Source organism: Trichechus manatus, unplaced genomic scaffold (assembly GCF_000243295.1).
Source record: "Trichechus manatus latirostris isolate Lorelei unplaced genomic scaffold, TriManLat1.0 scaffold00048, whole genome shotgun sequence".
In the NCBI taxonomy this organism is placed as follows: Eukaryota; Metazoa; Chordata; class Mammalia; order Sirenia; family Trichechidae; genus Trichechus; species Trichechus manatus.
In genome coordinates this window covers 12,802,522-12,826,687 of record NW_004443984.1, presented here as the reverse complement: position 1 = coordinate 12,826,687, position 24,166 = coordinate 12,802,522, and the positions used below count along the sequence as shown (strand labels likewise).

The 24,166-nt window shown below is 45.0% G+C and overlaps 1 protein-coding gene across 1 annotated transcript in view; it reads left to right on the top strand.

Annotated features, from left to right (window-relative positions):
- Nucleotides 1-16,922: 16,922 nt before the first annotated feature.
- PADI4 (peptidyl arginine deiminase 4) overlaps nt 16,923-24,166 on the top strand; it is a 31,059-nt gene continuing 23,815 nt past the window's right edge. The window contains exon 1 of the mRNA XM_004377202.2: nt 16,923-17,061. Coding sequence (XP_004377259.2) covers nt 16,967-17,061 — 95 coding nt within the window. The 5' untranslated portion in view covers nt 16,923-16,966. The remainder of the gene's footprint in view (nt 17,062-24,166) is intronic.

The following is a 24,166-nucleotide window of genomic DNA, read 5'->3' as shown; positions in this document are numbered from 1 at the left end:
CCAACACCATAATTCAAAGGCATCAATTCTTCATCGATCTTCCGTATTCATTGTCCAGCTTTTGCATGTGTATAAGGCAATCGAAAATACCATGGGTTGGGTCAGGTGCACCTTCATCCTCAAAGTGACATCTTTGCTTTTTTGCAGCAGATTTGCCCAATGCAATATTTCATTTGATTTCTTGACTGCCCCTTCCATGAGAGTTGATTGTGGATCCAAGTAAAATGAAATCCTTGACAACTTCAACATTTTCTCCATTTATCATGGTGTTGCTTATATGCCCATTTGTGAGGATCTTTGTTTTCTTTATGTTAAGGTAGGGAGCCCCGGTTGCGCAGTGGTTAGAGTACTCAGCTGCTAACCAAAAACATTGGTGGTTGGAAATCACCAGCTACTCCATAGGAGAAAGATGTGGCAGTCTGCTTTTGGAAAGATTACAGCCTTGGAAACCCTATGGCGCAGCTCTACTGTGTCCTATAGGGTCACTATGAGTCAGAAACAACTTGACGGCAGTGGGTTTGTTTTATTTTTATTTTTTTATGTTGAGGTACAATCCATACTGAAGATTGTAGTTTTTGATCTTCACCACTAAGTACTTTAAGTCCTCTTCACTTACAGCAAGCAAGGTTGTGTCATCTGCATATTGCCTGTTGTTAATGAGTCTTCCTCCAATCCTGATGCCATATTCTTCTTCATATAGACCAACTTCTTGAATTGTTTGCTCAGCATAGAGATTGAGTAAGTGTGGTGAAATGATACAACCCTGACACACACCTTTCCTGATTTTAAACCATGCAGTATCTCCTTGTTCTGTTTGAATGACTGCCTCTCGGTCTATGTACAGGTTCCTCATGAGCACAATTAAGTGTTCTGGAATTCCCATTCTTTGCAATGTTATTCATAGCTTGTTGTGATCCACACAGTTGAATGCCTTTGCATAGTCAATAAAACACAGGTAGACATATTTCTGGCTTTCTCTGCTTTCAGCCAAGATCTGTCTGACATCAACAATGATTTCCCTTGTTCCACGTTTTCTGAATCCAATTATTGAAAGAACAATAGATCTATCTATGAATCTATCTACGAATCCGATTATCAATAGATTGATCGATCGATCGATAGCCATCAAGTTGACTTCAACTCATGCTGATCTGACTTACAACAGAACGAAATGCTGCCCTGTCCTGCATCATCATCCTCACGATCGCTTGTATGCTGGAGTCCGTCACTGCAGTTATTGTGGCAATCCATCTCACCGAGGGCCTCCCTCACCCTGTTGGCCCTCTACTTCACTAAACACGGTGTCTTCCTCTAGTGATTGGTCCCGCCTGATGACGTATCCAAAGCAAATGAGGTGGACAATGTTCTGTTATGATCCATAAGGCTTTTTTCATTGGCTAATTTTCAGAAGATCGTCAGGCCTTTCCTTCTAATCTGTCTTTGTCTGAAAGCTCTGCTAAAACCTGTTCACCATGGGGTATCCTGCTGGAATTTGAAATACTGGTGGCATAGTTTCCAACATGATAGTAACATGCAAGCCACCGCAGTAAAACAAACTGACAGATGTGTGAACCCATCAAACTGTATGCCAAATATTCCACATGCATTTTTCTTTTGTTATTGCGCTTTAGGTGAAAGTTTAGAGCTCAAGTTAATTTCTCATACAAAAATTTATACACATATTGTTATGTGACCCTAGTTGCAATCCCTGTGATGTGACAGTACACTCCGCTTTCCACCCCGCATTTCCTGTGTCCATTCAACCAGCTCAGGGGAGTGTGTTATCAGCTGTCCTCTGCTTCTTGAAGGCATTATGATGCCCCTCGCCTCATACAGCAGGTGCTGCCAGTGCTTGCCCACGTGCCCTCACTGTTCAATCTCCAGCACCTGCTCCCTTTGCCTGAAAGCTTTCTCTGGCCACCAGAGCCCACTGACCTAAGTGCCAGGGAATTAATGTCCCCTAGAAGCAGACAACCAATGACTGATGGAAGTTGGCCACCCCACGCATAATACTACTGTCATTATTGCTTCTGGGCCTGCTTATAAGGCCAAGAGGCTTGTTCATTCTAAACCCACAGGGTCCTTGAGTGACAGCTGAAGATGCCCAGGCAACCCTCCTGAGTGAGGAAGGAAGCATAGTGAGGCCTGGAGCACCCTGGGAGGAGAGCTCCAGCAAAGCCAGCCACCAAACCAAGAGCTGCAAGCTCTGTCGATGCTTGCGCAACAGCCTTACCCAACCCTGCTTTCTGCTTCCTGGCTAGGCTTGAATCCTCTGAGCAAATAAATCCCGGAAGACATAATCACTCAAGTCTGCATGAGGAGAAGGAGAGGTGTCAGTGTTATTTTAAACCAGTGCTAGGTTCAACCTTGTATGACAATGTGATTTTAACACAGCACCAGGTTCAACGCTTGAGTTGCTTTTGGAGAGATGCAATGAGGGTTCTGACCAGAAAAGCATTTTTTTTTTTTTTTGGCTTTTGTGAAATGATGATGAGTTTGTGAAATGACACAGATTCCCTGGCTCTGGCCCTTTCTCTCCCTAACATCTCTCCCCATCAAAATTGCTCTAAAACAACATTAGCAGCAGCAGCAGCATCAACAGCTAGATGGCAAACATCTGGAAGTTTTGTCGGTCACATTAGGAACTAAATAAACACAAAATGTTGTTAGTTGCTGTAGAGTCGATTCTGACTTCTGGTGACCCCATGTGTTGCCGAGTAGAACTGTGCTCCGTAGAGTTTTCAAGGCTTCCAAAAGGTCTTTTGGAAGCAGATGGCCAAGCTTTACTTCTGAGTTGTCGCTGAGTGGTTTTGACTTGCCACCCTCTCGGCTAGTAGTCAAGCACTTAACTGTTTGTCCCACCCAGGGACTCCTAAACACAAAACACCACTATCAAAATAGTGGAAACAAAACCAAAAAATAACGTTGCTGGGAAAGCCATGGAAAAATGAGCAGTCTGGTGAATTGCATATGTAGGTGTGACTGATCTAATCCTTTGGAAAGCAATTTCAAATACTAGGAATTCTGCCTTAGGAAAATAAACCAAGAAAATAAGCCAATTCAGAGACAAATCTTTATTTGGAATTTTTTTTTTTTTTTTTTTGGCTTTAACAGACATTTATTTGCTCATAGTCTAGGAGGCTGGAAGTCCAAATTGAGGGTGTTAGCTTTAGGGAAGGCTATTTGGGATTCTTAAGAGCAAAAAAATCAGAATCATGCTTGGTCAAAATATAAATGCATACAGTAATGAGCAGGAAAATCATGATATCTCCATTTGATGCAAAGTATGAAACCTCCAAGGTCTTTATGGCAATATGACAAACATATCTTATGTTAAGTGAAAAATTCTGGGTACAAAAGGAGGTGCTCTGTGAAATGACAGAGTAAATGAGTAGGTGGGGTAGCCCAGGCGAGGGTGGTTGTAGTAATCATTACGTGTGGAAGTGACTAAGTTAGGGATGGTTTGCTTTGAATGTATCTTTTAAAATTTAAATGTATGGAAAAAAAGAGGAAAAAATTAGAGACATTTATATACAGGACATAGAGAATTGTCTGAGACCTATAAAGTAAAAAAGTTGTGAAACGGTAGATTGTCCAATCCCATCATCCATAATGATCTAGAAGAAATTCTAGAAGGATCTATACTTAATTGAAAATATTGGTTATCAGTGGGGAGTAGAATGAGGGGGTGTGGGTGGGAAAAAGTTTATCTTTCTACATTTTAATAAAATCTCATTTTGAAAGTGGTAACTGAAAAAAAATTAAATTAAGGTTACACAAGAGCAGAAAAGAATCTGTAAGATATAAAACCAAACATTCTATGTATTTAAAAAATGAGAGGAAGTAAAATTATTTGCTAGATAAGATTTTTAGACAGAATCAGATTTTTGTCCCCTTGTGTTTCTTCCAACCAGCATTTTTATTCCCTAATTTATTGTTATTATTATTACCCCTATAAAAAGTAGGAGGAAACATCTCATAAACTATTTTTTATGATTTTTTAAAAAATTTATTTATTTTGTTGTTGTTGAGAATATACACGGCAAAGCATACACAAATTCAACAGTTCCTTCACGTACCATTTAGTAACATTGATTACATTCTTCAAGTTGTGCAACCATTCTCACCCTCCTTTTCAGAGTTGTTCCTCCCCCATTAACATAAATTCACTGCCCCCTAAGATTCCTGTCTAATCATTTGAGTTACTGTTATCATTTTGATCCCATATACATAGTTCTTAAAAGAGCATAATGCTCAAGGCAGGCATTTTTTACTAGTTCAGCTAAACTATTGTTTGGTTTTAAGAAGAGTTCAGGGGATATTTTTGGTTTAAGGTTTAAAGATTATCTCAGGGCAATAGTTTCAGGGGTTCACCCAACTTTCATGGGCTCCAGGAAGCCTGGAGTCCATGAGAATTTGGAATTCTGTTCTCAATTTTCCCCCTTTTGATCAAGACTCTTCTGTAGACTATTTGATCAAAATGTTCAGTAATGGTAGCCAGATACCATCCAGTTCTTCTGGTCTCATGGCAAAGGAGGCAGCTGTTCATGGAGGCAATTAGCCACACATTCCATATCACCTTCCTATTCCTGACTCTCCTTCTTCTTCTCTTGCTCCAGGCTAATAGCGAACAATTGTTGTGCCTTGGATGGCTGCTTGCAAGCTTTTAAGACCCTAGGCACTACACGACCAACTAAGAGGTAGAACAGAAGCACTAAACATGTTATTAGGCCAATTAACTGGGAGGTCCCATGAAACCATGACCCTAAGCTTCCAAACCAAGGAATCAAAGCCCATGAGGCTTTTGGTTATACATAAGCAGTCTCAGCAGCTACTCTTTTTTGTTGTTGTTGTAAATATATAACACAACTTTTGCAAATTCAACTTTTTACAAGTGTACCACTTATTGACAGTAATTACAGTAACTCTACCCTTAATCAATGCTACATTTCCATTACCGTTAACCCCCCTTTCTCCCTCCCTCCCACCTCTGGTAATCAAAAATCAAACCTGTTGCCTTTGAAACTATTCCGACTCATAGTGACCCCATAGGATAGGGTAAAAATTCCCCATAGGGTTTCCAAGGCTGTAATCTTTACAGAAGCAGACTGCCACATCTTTCTCCCTTGGAGCAGCTGGTACGTTCGAATCACCAATCTTTTCGTTTCACAGGTGAGCACTTAACCATTGCACCACCAGGACTTCTCCTGCCCCTGGTATACTCTATGCATTGCCTTTTCTTGTTTCTTTATGTAAGTGGAGGCTGTACATATAATATGTGTCCTTTTATGACTGACTTATTTCACTCAGCATAGTATCTTCGAGCTCCATCCATATTATAGCATGTGTCAAGGCTTCATTTCTCCTACAGGCTGAGTAGTAGTCCATTGTATGTGTGTACCACATTTTGTTCATCCATTCATCTGATGATGGGCATTTAGGTTGTTTCCACCTTTTGGCTATTGTGAATAGTGCTGCAGTGAACATTGGTGGGTAAGACACTTTTCAATTCTCTACTTTAAAAGTCCTTTGAGTCTATACCTAGAAGTGGAACTGCTGGGTCACACTTAGTTCTATTTTTAGCCTCCACTGACAGACAGGTGATGGCTATGCGTGGGGTGGTTGGCTGGGAATTGAACCTGGGTCTCCTGCATGTTTTCCAGAATGGCGCTACCCTTTTGCATTCCCAACAGCAATTGGTAAGGGTTCCAGTTTCCCCACAACCTCGCCAACACTTGTTATTTTCTTTTTTTTAATCTTAGCTATCCTAGTGGGATCGTAAACTTTTTAAAGGAAGCTATGAAACTTACTAATCCTATCGTGTAAAATGAAAGGCCTCCCCTGGGGGGTTTCTGTCAACAGGAAGTAAAGCTCCAACAATTTTGAGTCTCCTCCAGCAGCAAGGTCAACACTTTGGCCATGGGCTGGAGGGGAGGGGTGGTATCTTCGTTAACTCCCAAATAATGAGTCAGTTGATTTCCTCAAAGATGAAATGAATTTATCATCTGACTGAATCCCTGCCAAAGTGGATACGCCTCCTCTCCCCAAGGAGGAAAGCAGATCCCGGGCCCTTATTCTCCATCAGCCAGGCCAGATGCCCAGCTGTTGCTAGAACCAAGCAGGCATATGATCAAGAACAATGGTACTGAAGGAAGAAGTTCAAGCTGCACTGAAGGCTTTGGCAAAAAACAAAGTCTGTAAGAATTGACGGAATACCAATTGAGATGTTTCAACAAACAGATGCAATGCTGGAAGCACTTACGTCTATGCCAAGAAATTTGGAAGATAGCTACCTGGCCAACCGACTGGAAGAGAGCCATATTTGTGCTTATTCCAAAGAAAAGTGAGGTCTAACAGAATGTGGAAATTATCGAACAATATCATTAATATCACACTCAAGTAAAATTTTGCTGAAGATCATTCAAAAGCGGTTGCAATAGTACATCAACAGGGAACTGCCAGAAATTCAAGCCAGATTCAGAAGAGGACATGGAACCAGGGATATCATTGCTGATGTCAGATGGATCTTGGCTGAAAGCAGAGAGTATTGGAAGGATGTTTACCTGTGTTTAATTGACTATGCAAAGGCATTCGACTGTGTGGATCATAATAAATTATGGATAACTTTGCAAAAAATGGGAATACTAGAACACTTAATTGTGCTCATGAGGAACCTGTACATAGACCAAGAGGCAGTCATTCAAACAGAACAAGGGAATACTGCGTGGTTTAAAGTCAGGAAAGGTGTGTGTCAGGGTTGTATCCTTTCACCATACTTATTCAATCTGTATGCTGAGCAGATAATCAGAGAAGGTGGACTATATGAAGAAGAATGCAGTATCAGGACCGGAGGAAGATTCATTAACAACCCGTGTTATGCAGATGACACAACCTTGCTTGCTGAAAGTGAAGAGGACTTGAAGCACTTACTGATAAAGATCAAAGACTCAGCCTTCAGTATGAATTACATCTCAACATAAAGAAAACACAAATCCTCACAACTGGACCGATAAGCAACATTATGATAAATGGAGAAAAGATGGAAGTTGTCAGGGATTTCATTTTACTTGGATCCAATCAACCCCCATGGAAGCAGCAATCAAGAAATCAAATGATCTGTGTCTGGTTACCCAATAAGCAAGGTAAGCATGGGTTTACTTGTGCTTACTTACTAATCTGTAGTGAACAGTTTCACATTTTTTCACCAAATTAAAGATTCTCTTTCTAGATATGGCTGGCATCTGTCTCTCTCCCAACCTCGCAGCATCTTCCTATAGAATCGAGGCCTCTTTTCAAATTTACTGTCCCTAACAGTAACTGTGTGAAATTGTTCACTATAGATTAGTAAGTAAGCACAAATAAGCCCATGCTTACCTTACTTATTCTGTGGTGAAACCCATGTGAAATTTTTCACTACAGATTAGTAAGTAAGCACAAATAAGCCCGTGCTTACCTTGCTTATTGGGTAATGCACTCCTGCAAATGAGGGCTAATCTGCTGCAAAAGACCTCTTTAAAATGTTAAAAAGCAAAGATGTAACCTTGAGGACTAAGGTGCACCTGACCCAAGCCATGGTGTTTTCAATCGCCTCATGCATGTGAAAGCTAGACAATGAATAAGGAAGACCAAAGAAAAATTGATGACTTTGAATTATGGTGCTGGCAAAGAATATTGAATATTCGAGTCAGTTGCAGTTCATAGTAACCCTATGTACAACAGAAGGACATACTGCCAGGTCTTGTGCCATTCTTATAATCATTGCTATGCTTGAGCCCATTGTTGAAGCCACTGTGTTAATCCACCTCATCAACGGTCTGCCTCTTTTTTGACGACCCTCTACTTTACCAAACATGATGTCCATCTCCACACACTGGTCCCTACTGATAACATGACCAAAGTACATGACACAAAGTCTTGTCATCTTTGCTTCCAAGGAACTCTCTGGCTGTATTTCTTCCAAGACAGACTTGTTTGTTTTTCTGGCAGTCCGTGGTATATTCAATATTCTTCGCCAACACCATAATTCAAAGGCATCAATTCTTCTTCGGTCTTCCTTGTTCATGCAAAAAATTAAATAGGTATAATTCTAACAAAACATGTGCAGGACTTGTATGCTAAAAGCTACAAAACACTGGCAAAAGAAATCAAATATCTAAATAAACGGAAGGACATACCATGTTCATGGGTTAAAAGGCTCAACATAGTAAAGATGTCAATTCTCCCCAAATTAATATTAATATAATGCAATTCCTCTCAAAATCCCAGCAAGATTTTTTTTGTAGATAGAGACAAGATTATTCTAAAATATACGTGGAAATACAAAGGAAATAGAATAGCTAAGGCAATTTTGGGGGGAAAAAAAAGAATAAGATCGGAGCAATTGGTCTACTGATTTCAAGATATGTTACAGAGCTTCAATAACCAAAACTGTGTGGTATTGGATGGGGGATAAACATAGATCAGTGGAACAGAACAGAGAACCCAGTAATAGCCCATACATATATGGCCAACTAATTTTTGATAAAGACGCAAAAGCAATTCAATGAAGGTAGGATAGTCTTTTCAACAAACGGTGCAGGAGCAAAGGATATATCTTAAAATAAATGGTGTCTTCGATTCAAGAAACTACGGTACTTTTTGTACACCTATAAGTGCTAGAAACTGTTCTAGGCAGTAGGAATATTTTGCTGTTGCTGTTGTAGTTGATGTTCAATCACCTCCAATTCATGGTGACCTTATGTATAACAGAACAAAACGTTGCCTGGTCCTATGTCATCTTCATGATTGTTGGTATATTTGAGTCCATAGTTGTGGCCATTGTGTCAATCCAACTCATTGAACAGTGAACAGAGTAAAGTCCTTGCCTTTGTGGTGCTGACATTCTTGTGGACACGATCCCTGGGAAGAATCCTAGGTGCTGGAGAAGGAATGTGGGCACCTAGGGCCAAGGATGGGGTGGAAGTCAGTGCCAGAAAAGGAATGCAGGGGCATTGACCTTCAGTCTGGCTGGGTCCCTGTCATGGATTGAATTGTGTTTTCCAAAAATATCTGTCAACTTGGCTAGGTCATGATTCCCAGTATTGTATGATTATCTACCATTTTGTCATCTGATGTGATTTCCCTATCTGTTGTATATTCTCTTACTATCACATAATAAGATGGATTAGTGGTAGTTATATTGATGAGATCTACAAGATTAGATAGTGTCTTAAGCCAATCTCTTTTGAGATATAAAAGAGATAAGTGAGCTGAGAGACACGGGAACCTCACACCACCAAGAAAGCAGCACCAGGAGCAGAGCGTGTCCTTTGGACCTGAGGTTCCTGTGCTGAGATGCTCCTGGACCAAGGGAAGACTGATGCATCACAAGGACATTCCTCCAGAGCCGACAGAGAGAGAAAGCCTTCCCCTGGAGCCGGCGCCCTGAATTTGGACTTCTAGCCTACAAAACTGTGAGAGAATAAACTTCTCTTTGTTAAAGCCATCCACTTGTAGTATATCTGTTACAGCGGCACTAGATAACCAGCATAGTCCCCTTCCTTTTCTCAAAGATAGCATGGTGGAAGGTCACAGGCATTTGATGCACAAACCTGTGTTCCATTTCCCATCTCTATCCCCAACTGGCTGCTTATTCATCAATGATCAATATCAACGTCAACACATCCTCCCTTCACTGGGTTATCATGAGGTTCACATGAGTGGGTGCATGTAAAATGGCTCAGGGTGGGGACTGGCACTTGTTAAAGTCATGATTCTGCCCCCTAGTGGAAGCATGAAAGGATTCTGCGAAGGAGGGCAGAGAGGTGCTGGGGGCAGGACAGGGCTGTACGAGCAGAGGAAGAAGGAAAGAGCCCCCACTCTACCCTAGCAAGCAGAGGTGCACCTGGACAAACAACGTACCAGGAGGGGGAGGTTGGCCAGTTTCTGCCAGCCTGCATGACACGTTCCCAGTTTTATGCTTCAAGTTACAGAGGCAGAGGGGCCTAGAGGCCAGGGTCTTTGTGCTGGAAGGGTCTTGAGAGCTCCTTGGCCAAGGGCCCGGGTCAGTGGGTGGCTGCATGACCGGAAGAGTGGGGCAAGCACACACAGGCTCGGGAGTCAGGCCAAGCAAAAATAAAGCCAGGCATTAACACTGTGTTTGTAACCTTGGTCAGGTTGCCTAACCGCTCTGAGGCCTGGTTTCCTCACATGGAAAATGGGGAGAGTGTAGTTCAGATGTCAAGATTGCTGCGGGGAGGAGGGGTGATGCAAATCAGGCACCTGGCACAGGTAAGGGCTGCACAGAGAATGGACTGTATCAGATGGAGCTGGGTTTGAAACCTGCATAGCAGCTGTGTGGCCTCAAGCAGAGTGCCACTGCAGAAATGAGATCATAATTCCTGCCCCACTGGGTTATGGGGAGAATTGGAAATAATGCAGCTAAAGGACTAGTGACAGGTGTGGCACACACCAGTTGCCATCCAGTCAATTCCAACTCATGGCAATCTTATGTGCATCAGAGTAGAACTGTCCTCCATAGGGTTTTCAATGGCTGATTTTTCGGAAGTAGATCTCCAGGCCTTTCTTCTGAGGCACCTCTGGGTGGACACGAACCTCCGACCTCTTGGTTAGCAGCAGAGCATATTAACCATTGCATCACTCAGGTGTTCAATAACCAAACCAAAAAAACAAACCCATCGCTGTTGAGTCGATTCCGCCTCATGGCAACCCCACGTATTACAGAGTAGAACTGCTCCATGGGGCTTTCTTGGCAGATCACCAGGCCTTTCTTCTGCAGAGCCACTGAGTGGATTTGAATCACCAACCTTTAGATTAGCAGCCAAGCGTAAACCATTTGTGCCACCCAGAGACTTCGTTTAATAATCAAAAACCTAACCAAACCTGCTGTCGTCGAGCCTACTCCAACTCATAGTGACCCTATAGGGCAGAGTAGAACTGCCCCATAGGGTTTCCAAGGAGTGGCTAGTGGATTCAAACTGCCAACCTTTTGGTTAGCAGCCGAGCTTTTAACCACTTCGCCACCAGGGCTCAGCTTAATAACCAAACCTTAAAAAAAAACCAAACCTGTTGCCGTCAAGTCAATTTCGACTCATAGTGACCCTATAGGACAGAGTAGAACTGCCCCATAAGGTTTCCAAGGAGCAGTTGGTAGATTTGAACTGCCAACCTTTTGGTTAGCAGCCAAACGCTTAACCATTGCACCACCAGGGCTCCGTGATAAGCAGGGAGTGTTCAATAGACAGTGCCAGGCACTTAGTAGGCATTCAATTTACTGAATGAACAGCTAAATAAATGAATCTTGCTGAAGGAATGGCTAGGCCATCTACTCTGAATGCAACTGCGCTACCCTCAGTCTCAGGTTCTCTGGGAGGCTTCCCTGACCCCAGTTCCTTTCCCCAGGATGACATTGTCACCGTCACCTGGAGCAGGAAAGCTGGGCCAGTCATGGTGCCTGGACATTAACTCAGTGCTCAGTGGCCTGGCCCTAAATGCCCAGAGGGCATTGGGCAACCCTTAGAACACCTTCACTTCCTCCGGGAGAGAGGCTGGCCTGGAGGTTCTGCATTTGGCAGGAAGAGAGGCCCCTTCCTCCAGGTTCTGACCTGAGTTCTGAGCCAGTTGCCCACTGGACAGGAAAGGGTCCTCAGCCCCAAGGCCCCCTTGAGGCTCTGAGAGGGTTAATGCCTCCTGAAAAGGTAACAGCCAGGCTGGGTTCTCAGGGATTCTCTCAGGAGGCTGTCTTGAGAGGCCCCACCCATGGTCAAGTGCTGGGCTGAACTGCGATCAGCCACGAGTGTTTAGTGAACCCTACTACATGCGAGGCTCTGTTCCAGGCCTTGGGGTAGAACCAAGATAGAAACAGGTTCTGCTCTCATGAAGAATCCGGACTAGCTAGGAGACAGACATGTATACACATACATAGTGACAAACGGTGGCGAATTTCAAGGACAAAACCCAAAAAGCTCTATGGGAGAATAGGAGGGGCACCTTTTAGAAGGAAGAATCAGGCGTGCACTCTTGGAGGAAGTGATGCTGAAGCTGAGATACTTAAATTAGCCCTGACAAGCCACTTACTCTGCACCAGGCACTGTTGGGAAGTTTTACATGCATTAGCTCATATAATCCTTATATCAATCCCATGAAGTAAGTACTGTTATCATCCTCGTATTACAGATGAGGAAACTGAGGCACAAAGAGGTGAAGTAACTTATCCAGGGTCACACAATTAGAAGGCCAAGATGTGAACCCAGGCCGCCTGGCTACGCAGTCTTTGCTCTTAAGCCCCATCCCTGCTACTGAACCATCACCTAGGACAGAATGGGGGTCATAATAGGGAGACAGTGCCAGAGAGGGAAGCTCTCCAGGGAGATTCGGAGCCCCAGGAGTTCCTAAGCCCTTTGTAGGAACTGAAGGAAGCCCTGGTGGTCTGGAGTAAAGTGAGATTTGAGAACAGGCTCCACATCCAACAGTAGGGAGCAGCTATGTGATGATGTAGTCATCAGAAATGCTGGAGTGGGTGGTACCCGGCACCCTTCTCCCAGGCCCATCTGCCTCTTGTTTCACTGACCTTGATTCCTGCCCACCCCAGAGCCCATTGCCCCTGCCCTGCCCTGCATGACCGAGTGCAGGTCTGCAAAGAGGTTCTGCCTCAGAAATGCAGCTGCTCTCCCCAAGACTGTGGGTGTGCGTGTGTGTGTGCATATACGTGTGTGCATGCGTGTGCACGTGTGTGCATGTAGAAAGAGGAGGGAGGCTCTTCCTTGTTATAATTAAAGGAATGTTTATAAACCTGGCTTTCATTGCCCCCTGTGGAATAGAAAATAACAAGACCTTGCTCTCTGGGTTCGCCTCTGTCTGGTCACTCCTTCTTGGTCTCTGGTGGAGTGCCCCAGGGCTCATTCCTTGGCCTTCTCTCTTCTCCTTCCACACTCATCCCTAGGTGAGCTCTACATGCCGACATCTCACAGATTTCGTTTCCAGCATGGTCTTCTCTCTCTTTTTTTTTATTTTTTGTTTATTTATTTTGTATTATACATTAGATGAAGGTTTACAGAACAAATAGTTTCTCATTACCCAGTCAGTACACATATTGTTTTATGACATTGGTTAACAACCCCACGACATGTTAACACTCTTCCTTCTCAACTTTGGAGGACTTTTTTTTTTTTTTTTTTTTTGGTGAAAGTATACATAGCCAAAGTTACACCATTTCAAATGTTTCTACATGTACAATTCAGTGACATCGATCACATTAGTCCAATTGTGCTGCTATTCTCCCTGTCCTTTTCCAGATTATTCTATCACCATTATCTTTAACTCACTGCCCCTTAGGCTTCCCATCAAACCTTTTGAGTTGCTGTTGGCAATTCGGTCTCACATAGATAATTCTTTTTTTTTTGTACCTTAGATGAAGGTTTACAGAAAAAATAGTTTCTCATTAAACAGTTAGCATGGTCTTCTCTCTTGAACTCCAGAATGATGGGTCCAATCATTCTACAGGATGTCTCTGCACGGACTCTAATGAACATTTCCCATTGGACACGGCCAGGACCAAACTCTTAATCTCCCCACTGCCCTCAACCTCCCCTCCACCAGCTTCCCCCAGCTCAGTTGATGGCAGCTCCATCCTTCCAGGTGCTCAGGCCCTGAACTTTGGAGTCACCCTGGTTCCTCTCTTTTCCTTACACCCACATCCAACCCATCTGCAAATCCTATTGGCTGTACCTTCACGATATGCTCAGAATCTGACCACTTCTCTGTCTCCACTGCCACCACCCTGGCCTGAGCCCCCATCCTCTCTCACCTCCCTGGTCTCCCTACTTCCTCCTTTGCCCCCTATGGTCTATTCTCACACAGCAACCAGAGTGGTTGTGTTCAAAGAAGCCAGATCATGTTCTTCCTCTGCTCAAAAGTCCCCCATGGCTCTCCAGGTCACTTGGAGTAAAAGCCAAAGTCCTTAAAAGGCCCCCAAGGCCCCATATGATCTGTTTCCTCATCACCACCTCCTTTCCTGCTGCTCGCCCCTCCCTGTTCCTCATTCCACCCCAGCCACACTGGCCTTCTTACTCATCCTGGAACCCATCAGTCATGTCCCTGCCTCAGGACACTGGTTGCACTGGCTGTTCCCTCTACCTGGAACATTCTTTCCCCAGATATTCACATTGTCACCTCCCTCAAGTCTTCACTCAAATGTCACCTACTCTGACCACCCTATTTAAAACTGCAACCTGCCTTTTGCCCTGCATTCCTGGCAGCCCTAACTCTGGTCCATTTTTCCATAGCAGTGGCCTCCTAATATATTATAATATATAATAATAATATAGTAGATATAATCCACTTATTATATTTATTGCCTATTGACTGTCTCTTTCCATTAGAAAATAAATTCTGTGAAGGCAGGGATCTTTGTCTGTTTTATTTGCTATGTATCCCCAGTGCCAGAGACAGTGCCTGGCAAACAGTAGGTACTCAATAAATATTTGTTGGATTAATAAAATTGCTCTTGATTTGTCTGCTTTGTGGCTTATCCACAGCAAATTTAAACCCCAAACTGCCATAGGAAAAAGTAAACTACCCAGAAGACCTAAGACTTGGTGGCATTTCAACCCTCCCACTGACTTGCTGTGTGACCACGGGCATGCCAAAGCCCCTCTCTGTGCCTCAGTCTCCCCATCTATAGAATGAAGACTGGATTTGGTGTTCCCTGAGGGCCCTCTCAACTCTGACAATTGACAGCTCCCTCCTGCCACCTTCCATTAGATGCTCAAACTAGTTTGAATTATATGGCTGCCAAAGAATTTCTTTTATTAAGAATTACTGTGTGCAAGTAATTGTGTAGACACATCAGAGCAACAAGTCTGGCCGCATTATCTCCAGGTAAAGAAAACGGGCTTTGAGTCTTGTCTTAGTCATCTAGTGCTGCTCTAACAGATACCACAAGTGAATGGCTTTAACAAAGAGAAGTTTCTTCTCTCACGGTCCAGTAGGCTACACGTTCAAATTCAGGGCATCAGTTCCAAGGGAACACTTTCTCTGTCAGCTCTGGAGGAAGGTCCATGTCACCAGTCTTCCCTTGGTCTGGGAGCCTCTCTGCTCAGGAATTTCAGGTCCGAAGGAGGCGCTCTGCTCCCGGCACTGCTTTCTTGGTGGTATGAGTTACCCATGTCTCTCTGCTTGCTTGTCTCTTTTACATCTCAGAAGAGATTGGCTTAAGACACTATCGACTTTGTAGACTTCATCAGTATAACCACCGCTAATCTATCTTATTACATCGTAGTGATAGAGTTACAACACATAAGGAAATCACATCAGATTACAAAATGGTACACAATCATAGAGTATTGGGAATCATGACCCAGCCAAGTTGACAAATATTTTTGGGGGACACAATTCAATCCATGACAAGCCTCAAGAAGGGGGTTTGGAAACTGGACCCTGCACTTTATGAGTTGTGGGACATTAGGAGATTTATTTAGCCTCTCTGAGCCTTTATGGCTCACCTATAAAGTGGGCATCATGATAGGACCTGCCTCACAGGCATGTTGGCACGAAGCAGGATTTGAATTCAGGCCTGCCCCTTACAAAAGTCAGGCTCTTACTTACTAATGGGGTGCCCATTCCTAGTCAGATTCTTACTAATGGGGTGCCCATTCCCAGTCAGATTCTTACTAATGGCCTGCCCATTCCCAGCCAGACTTTTACTTACTAATGCAAACTCTCTGCTTTGAAGCCAAAGCAGACAGAATACAGCATCCCCAACCTGCAGAACGCTTTATGCTCCCTCCAGATCCCCGTGCACCGCCCCCTCTGAGTGCTCTCCGCTGGGGCCTGTCCAGCCCTCCTCACCCATCACCTCACTGGCAGACAGAGCCCGGCACCAAAGGCCCAGGTGCAACCACAGCTCTGTGGCCAAGTGGGTGTCCCCCTGGCAGGTGTGGTCCCCTCCTGCTCTGTCTAGTCTGACACCCAGAGGCCCCAGCAAGAGGCAGGCATCCTGGAGTGTGCAGAGAACACCAGCTTCCAGGCCAGCTCTCCCACGCACTAGCTACGGAAACTTGGGCAAGCACTTTTCGTCTCTGGGCCTCAGTTTTTCCCTTCTGTAAAATGGGTGGTAGTAATACATACATATATACCTTGTTCTGTAGTGACGAGTAGATATAGTAAAGTCTGAAAAGCACTTATGACGTGGACAGGCAGCTAAAAAATCTCACACTCTAGAGCCAGATGTCTTTGGTTCAAATCCTGGCTCTAGTGCTTTCTGGCTGTGTAGTCTCTCTGCACCCCGGTGTCTTCCTCTGTAAAGTGGGAATAATAATGGCGCTGACCTCAGAGAGTTGCTGTGAGGATGAAACGGGGATAGTAAGAGTGCCTACTTCATAAGCTTGTTGTCATGAGTTATTCCAGACAAAGTGCACAGACAGGTGCCTGGCACATGGGACACACTCAAGAAGGGGGTGCTGTCACATGGTCACCCAGCCTGTGGAGACTTGTCCCAAGCCTGGCTAGTCTTTGAATGTATAACCTGGGCTGTGACCTCTTGCCTAAAATCTCCCAACCTCCCTGCGTGTATAGCCTTCTCTTCTCTGATGCCCTTGTTTGGTGCAGGGAGGCGAGGTTGGGTGGATCTAGATGGTCATGGACCCCCAGCTGGGACAGGGCCATGGGCATGATGGCTCAGACCTGCACCCAGGTGAAGGCTTCCTCACTTGATAGTGAGCCCCCTGGAGCCCTAGGTCTTTCCCAGGACACTGAGTGAGCTAGCTGCCCTTGATCCTGGTATTGAACCCCGAGCTGTCAGAGGGGCAGCCCCAGGGCAGAGGACAGCTGAGAGCACTTGCCCGGGACCTGAACTGGGAGGGGCTGAGCCACTGGAGCTCCACCACAGGCGCTGACTCATGGCCTCTGCTGGGCAGTATAAAGGAACCAGCCTGGGGGCTTCTTGTAGCCAGAGGGAGGACCTGGCTGGATGATGGCCCAGGGGGCAGTGATCTGTGTGGCCCCAGAGAAGCCCACCCATGCCGTGTGTGTGCTGGGCACCAAGTCTCGAGTCGATGTCTTCAGGTGAGAGGGGGGCTGTGGGCAGGTCCAGGGATGTTGACAAGGCTGCCCTGCAGACACAGGAATGTGCGGTTGACTCAGGCTTCCGGCTCCAGCCTTGGTAGCCGCCGCCAGGGGAGCAGCTGGGAGAGATAAAACCTAAGGGGCCCTGGGAGGTGCCCAGGCTCACGGCAGTGGGCTCTTTGCCCTGTACAAGTACAAGTTCCTGTGGGCCTCACCACAGAGAATTATTATGAGGCAAACAGGGCAGGCTTCCTCTCACCATCGAAGCAACAGAAGCTAAGAAATGGTCTGTGACTTGCCTAAGTTCACACAGCAGTATGCCCTGGAAACAAAGCTAAAACCTGGGCCTCCTGACACGTACTGGTTCACGGTGCATTTTGTTACCCCTCACCTCTCAGCCAAGCATAATAGTGTGGGAATGATAAGATGGGCTCTGCCATGGGACAGACCAAGGTGGGAAACCTGGCCCTGCTGTTGGCTAGCTGGGCAACTGAGCCTCAGGTTCCTCATCTGTGAAATGGGATGATAATACCCACTTCATAGGGTGCTTGCAGGGATTAAATGTGAAAAAAATGTGACAGTGTTTGTTGAGCACTTGGCTTAGGGCTGGCTACATGGCAGGTAGCTGTTTGTTCATTCAGTTAAGAAATGTTAACTGAGGACTGACTACGTGCCAAGCCATGTGCCAGACTCTGGGGAAAGCAAGATGGTTGAAGAATGTTCTCAGGGAGTGTACATGGTTGTTGTCAGTAAGAGTAATGGCAGCCCTGGTTCCTCCACCGCAGGCAGGAACGTTTCCTTGAAAGTACCACTCACTGCCTGAACCCCGGGAGTCTGAGAACAGCAGGAAAGGTCTGTGTGGCCTCCCAGGGTCAGGGAGGGGGATGAGAGAATGAAAAGATTGGAGAATAAAAGAAAAAGATAAAGCCTGATGTTGCTTGAGGCCATAAACTCCTTTAAGAATGAGACACTCGGTGGTGCATACAGAGGAAATGAAAAGGGCTGGAGCTAGCCCGGGCCCCTGGCAGCATGCCCAGGCTAGCCCTCTACCCAGCACAGGGCTGGGCAGCACTGAAGAGCAGTGGGCTAAGGTCACAAGTGCTTCTTCTGGCCCTGGAGATGGGGACAGGGAGCTGGCCAGGGCTGGGCCAAGAGGGAGGCCCTGCCCACTTCTCCCCAGAAAGGATCCTCCAGATGGTCGTGAGCCCTGTCAATTCTATCCCCTAAAGATCTCACATAAGAATAGCTAATATTTACATTGCATTTTCTACATATAACTCATTCAACAGCCTTAGGAGGTAGGTGGTACTGTTATCTCCATTTCACAGAGGGGGAAACTGAGGCTCAGAGAGGTTAAGTAATCTACCTGAAGGCACATAGCTACTAAGTGGGGGGGGGGTCTAGGATTCCAACCCAGGCAGCCTAGCTGCAGGACCCTCCTCTCTCCTCCTGGCTCCCTCTATGAGCCCTTCCCATCACTTCTTACCTAGTCCTTGACGGCCACGCTTTTTCCCATCTCCCATCTTCCTCCCAGTCAGCGCCTTCCGCCTGTCTCCTACTCAACCATCACCTTCATGAGGCCTGGCTTCTTTCCCTAATACACAGATGGGGCCGGGCCCTCCCTCCTCGCCTACTTCCTTGACCCCGCAGCCCCAGGCCCATCGCATGCCGGTCTCTATATCTTTGCTCAAGTTGTGCCCTCTGCCACTGGGCTCTGAAACCCCAGAGGTTACAAAGTCAAGGCCATTGAGCTGGGACCAGACCTCAGAGGTGTGGGCGCCTATTCCAGAGCTCTTAGAAACTCTGCTTGTGGTTTTAGCTCTGGGTTTGACAACTGCTTTCCCTGCAATGGGAAATACATTGATTAAATTCAAACAGAATATCGCTGACCTGTGATGAATGTTAACTGTCAAGGGCTTTCGATAATGTTAGCTGCTGAGGTCAGGGAAGCATCACGATCTCAGCTACTGCATGCCAGGCCCTATGCATCTACAGTTTCTAATCCTCACAGGAAACCTGTGAGGTAAACACTATCATCACCCCCATTTTAGAGATGAGTAAACCAAGGCTCAGAGAGGCGAAAGGTCACCCAACTTAAATGCAGCAAAGTCGGGAGATTGGCCTCGCTGGGTGCTGCTTCTGAAGGGCTCGGGGAAGGCCCAGAACGGGTGGAAGTCCCAGGAGGCACCTACCCCGGAGGATGTTGGGGACTCTGAAGCTGCCGTCAATGGGCTTCTCCTCTTCCTCCCAGGGTCTTCTTCTCAACAGGAGACCACTCAGTGTGGTGAAAAGGAGCAAGGGCATTTCCGTCAGTGTCTCTGTGCCTCAATTTTCCCATCTAAGCCTCATAGCAGCCTAGGAAGCAGGTGCACATTGTTCCCATCTCACAGAGGGAGACACTGAGACCCAGGGACGGTCAGTGGTTAGGCCTAGGCCACACAGCTTGTCAGAAGCAGCCTGAGGTCATGTTCATTCTCCATCCCCTTAAGGCTGCCTGCTGCTCATTGGCTGGACTGGGGGAGGTTTCCATCGGGCGGCAGAACCACTAGCTGGTCTGCAGGTCAGTGTCTGATCAAAAGCTACTTGCTGGCTGGTGACGCCTGAGTGCAAAACCACTGACAGTGTAGACGGGTCTGCCCTGTGTGGTGTGGTGCGGTGCAGTTCATACACTCAGAACACGTTGACCTAGAGCCTCCCTGATCCAGTTAGACCTGGATCAGGGTAGTCCAGCCCCACCCTCTGCTCTCCTCAGCCCAGCACCCTTCCTCGGTGACCTCACAGCCCTGCAGGACCACACCTGTCACCTGACCTGGGTGAATCCCTGACCCGCAGCTCTGCCCTGACCCCTCCTCACTTGGCCTCCACCCACGGGCTGCCTCCACCTGAAGCACCTGGACGGCCCACTGAAAACAAAACCAGCCTGACCAACTTCCCTTTCCTGATCCTTATGATGAACCCGCCTCCCCTATTTTCCTACTAACCTCACTAACATCCCCTGCCCCATCGCCCAGGCTCCCGACTGTGGGTGCGTTTCAGTGGGGTGCTGTGGCAGAAGCAGAGATTCTGGACGGGATACCAGTTCTACCGCTCCTGAGCTGTGTGACCGGGTGACCATGGGCAGGGTGACTTGAGGCTCCGTTTTCTCATCTGTAAATTAGGGAGAGTGACGCCTGCTTTGCAGTGCTGCTGTGAATGTTCAGTGAAGCAACACATCTAAAGGGCCAGGCACATAGTTGCCCTCAACCAATAGCGCACTCATTCTCTCCAGCCTCAGTTTCTTCATCTATAAAAGGAAACAATAAAGGTACCTACATCACAGAGTAGTCATGGAGCTGTACATAAACGGGTTTACACAGTGCCTAGCACAGAGTAAATAATAAATGACAGCTATTGCAATGATTGGAGTCCCTGGTGGCACAGTGGTTAAGAGCTGTGGCTGCTAACCAAAAGGTCAGCAGTTCGAATCCACCAGGCTCTCCTTGGAAACCCTATGGGGCAGTTCTACTCTGTCCTTAGGGTCTCTATGAGTCAGAATCGACTTGATGGCAATGGGTTTGGTATTTTTGGATTGCAATGATTGGAGTCCCTGGGTGGTGCAAACAGTTAATGTACTCAGCTGCTAACTGGAAGATGGGAGGATCGGGTCCACCCGGAGATGCCTCTGAAGAAAGGCCTGTCGATCTACTTCAGAAAAGTCAGCCATTGGAAACCCTAAGGATGTAGAAATCATTGAATGGGAAACTGTTTTTCTGTGTATAGTTTCACCAAAAATACAATAAAATATTAAAAAAAAAAAACTCTATGGAGCACAGTTCTATTCTGACACATGTAGGGTTGCCATCAGTTAGAACTGACTCGGCCACAGCTAGGTATTTTGTTTTTGTTTTTTTTTACCGTTTTGTTGCAATGATTGTTTCTATCATTCATCATACATCACTATGCCTATCATAGGAATCCATGCTTTCTTGCCCATGGTTACTGGGGTTGTAAGTGGAGGGAATAAGATTCAAACCCAGGTCTGTCTGTTTTCTGCTTGTCTCCATAGCCCCTCTAATCAGGACCCCAACTTCCCTTTTCCCCACCTACTCCTGGGACTTGCCAAGCCAGCCCTGAATTATTCAAGGGACCTTCAAGACCTTCTCCTACTTCCTGTCTCTTCCAGCTCCACGTTTCTTTCACGCAGCTCTGAGCCTTCTCTTCCTCTGACAGCATTGCAATTGTGCCCCTCCCTTTTGCCAGAACCTACCCTGGCTCCCCATTGTCCACCATATTGAATCTCAACTACCATTGGCCTCAACGCTTTGATTCTCTGCTTCTGCTCCCTGCTTCACCACCTTCCCTCTTCATTACCTTTCAGTCCCTCAGGTAAGACTAATGCATTCCTCTCCTCTAGCCCAGCAAGTCTGTTGACTCCAGACTAACTCCTCCCATCTCTGTGGCTTTAAATAGCACTAACAATGCATACACTGGCATGGTGCTTTCTTTATCCTACCCTGTGCATCACTTCATATTTCCCTCAGACTCCAGTCAAGTTCAAGGTAATGCAACAAACTGGTATTAGCATCTTCTAGGGCAGCAGTTCTCACAATTAAGCATGCATCAGAATCTTGTGGAAGGCTCATTAAAACCAGGGCTTAGAACCAGTTCACTCAGGTTGGAACCCCTGCTGAGAATTTACATTTCTAAGAAGTTTCCATGCGATGCTAATGTTACTGGTTAGAGACCAATTCTGAGAACCACTAGTAGAGCAGTGGTTCTCAAAATTTATTGGAATAAGAATCACTTGGAGATCTTGTTAAAATGTAGATTCTGACTCAGTATATCTGGGGTGGAAATGCAAATTCTCAGTAGGTGTTTGAACTGAAATGAACTGGTTCGAAGCCATGGTTAAAACAGATTACTGGAACCCAACTCCAGTTTCTGATTCAGTAGGTCTGGGTGGGACTCAGGTTCTCAGCTGATGTTGATGCTGCTGTTCTGGGGACTACACTTTGAGAACCACTGGTCTGTGGAAGAGCACAGGGCTGGAACATCAGAGTACGGGCGGGTGCAGATGAGGAAGCCAGCCCCAGTGTGGTGGACGTGAACTCGGGCTTGGCTGCAGGCAGACTCAGACCTGCCATTATTAGCCATGTGGCCTGGACAAGTCACTTCGCCCCTCTGAGTCTCAGTTTCCTCATCTGTAAAACAGGACTAACAATACCCCACCCACAGGATTATTGTGAAAATGGAGGTTAATGACCACATTGAGAAAGATGACCAGCTGGTCACATGCTGCAGGCTTCACCTTAGTGAAAGTCAGGAAAACTTGAGCAATGCCATAATTGTGCCATACCAACAATGTCACCGAAGGTGACAAAGATTCCAAGTGCTAGAATTCCTGAACAGAGAACGGGGAGGACACTGTGGCTACTGGTTGGGAGCTAATGTTTCAGCTGTGGCTTTTCCTATTTCAGCTAAGAATAAACATTTTTATATTGTCACCTTTTGTTGTTCATATCCACATGACAGGCAAAAATTGGCATGGCTGACTTTTTAAAATCTACTAGGACATGTCACTTGCTTTTTCTTTCTTCTTATGAGGGAATTGATTTTGATTCCAGTGATTTTTAATTACCTGCCACCTCTCCAGAACCAAGGCATCACGTCACTTGAGAGAATAGGACTTTCTTGAAAGTGGAGAGAAAGAACTGCTGTCTAGAGAAGCCCAGAGAGCGAGGGTGTATGAGTTTCCTATGGCCTCTATAACAAACTACCACTAATTTAGTGGTTTAAAACAACACAAATGTATTATCTTAACATTTGGAGACCACAAGTCTGAAAATGGGCCTCACAGAAGGGCTGCAACCTTCGGGAGATTTTAAGGAGAATCATTCCTTGCCTTTTCCAGCTTCTAGAGGTCGCCCACACTTCTTGGCTCATGGCCCCTTCCAACAATCACGTATTCCAACCTCTTTTTCCATGGTCACATCTCCTTCTCCGACTCTGACCCTCCTTCTTCTCTAAGGACACTTACCTTTCTTTTTCTTCTCTTAGTGGAGTAACTGGAATCTGCTGTACAATGTCGAAAAACTTTGGTGATTATGGACATTCTTGCCATGTTCCTAATCTCAAAGGGGAGGTTTACAGAATTTCACTATTAAATATGATGCTTTCTGTGGGTTTTTTGTTTACCTTTATCAACTACTTATAAAAATATCTGCTTTATCTGTAGTGATATTTTCTTTCTATATTCCTGATTTTTTTTCCTTGATCAGCCTTGCCAGAGATATGTCAGTTTTGTTAGTCTCTTCTAAGAACCAGCTTTTGACTTTGTTGATTTACTTGTTGTCTAGTTCATAGATTTCTGCCATGTTTATTTTCTTTATTTTGGGTGGTTACATTCTGTTTTCTTAATTTTTGGTCTTTTTAAAGACTGCTTTTACGATCCCCCAAATTTCTAAGTATTATTATTTAATATCCTTTATTAATTATCCTTTGACTTGTGAGTTACTTACAAGTTTGCTTTTTAAAATTCCAAATGTAAGGTATCGGGCTTTTAAAAAATACTTTATGTTAGTGAATTCTAACTTAGTTACATTGTGATCAAAGAATACACTACCGTTCTATATGTTACCTATCCTTTAACATTTGTTGGAATTTGCCTTACGGCCAAGTAAAAAGTCAATTTTTTAAATGATCCATGTGTGATTTGCTTGGGAAAATGTATTTTATAACTTTCTTGTATACAGATGATATTTGTTTAGATTTACCAAAATATTTACTATTTTATTTGCTCACAATTCTTCCTTTTATCTCATACCATAATTCTGGCATCAGATATCTTCTTCCTAAAGTATGTCTTTAGAAATTGCTTTGGTGAAAGTTTGTTGGTTTTAAAATATCAAATTTTGCTCATCTGAAATGTCTTTATTAAAAGAAAGTTTTGTTGGGTGCACAATTCTAGATTAATAGTTTTTTTTCAAAATACTTCAAATATATTATTCAACTATCTCCTGGATTTCATTGTTGCTGTTGAGAAGTCTTTCAATCTAATTGATATTCCTTTATAGATAATCTGACTTTTCCTTCTAGATGCCTTTAAGGTCTTCTTTTTGTCTTTAGT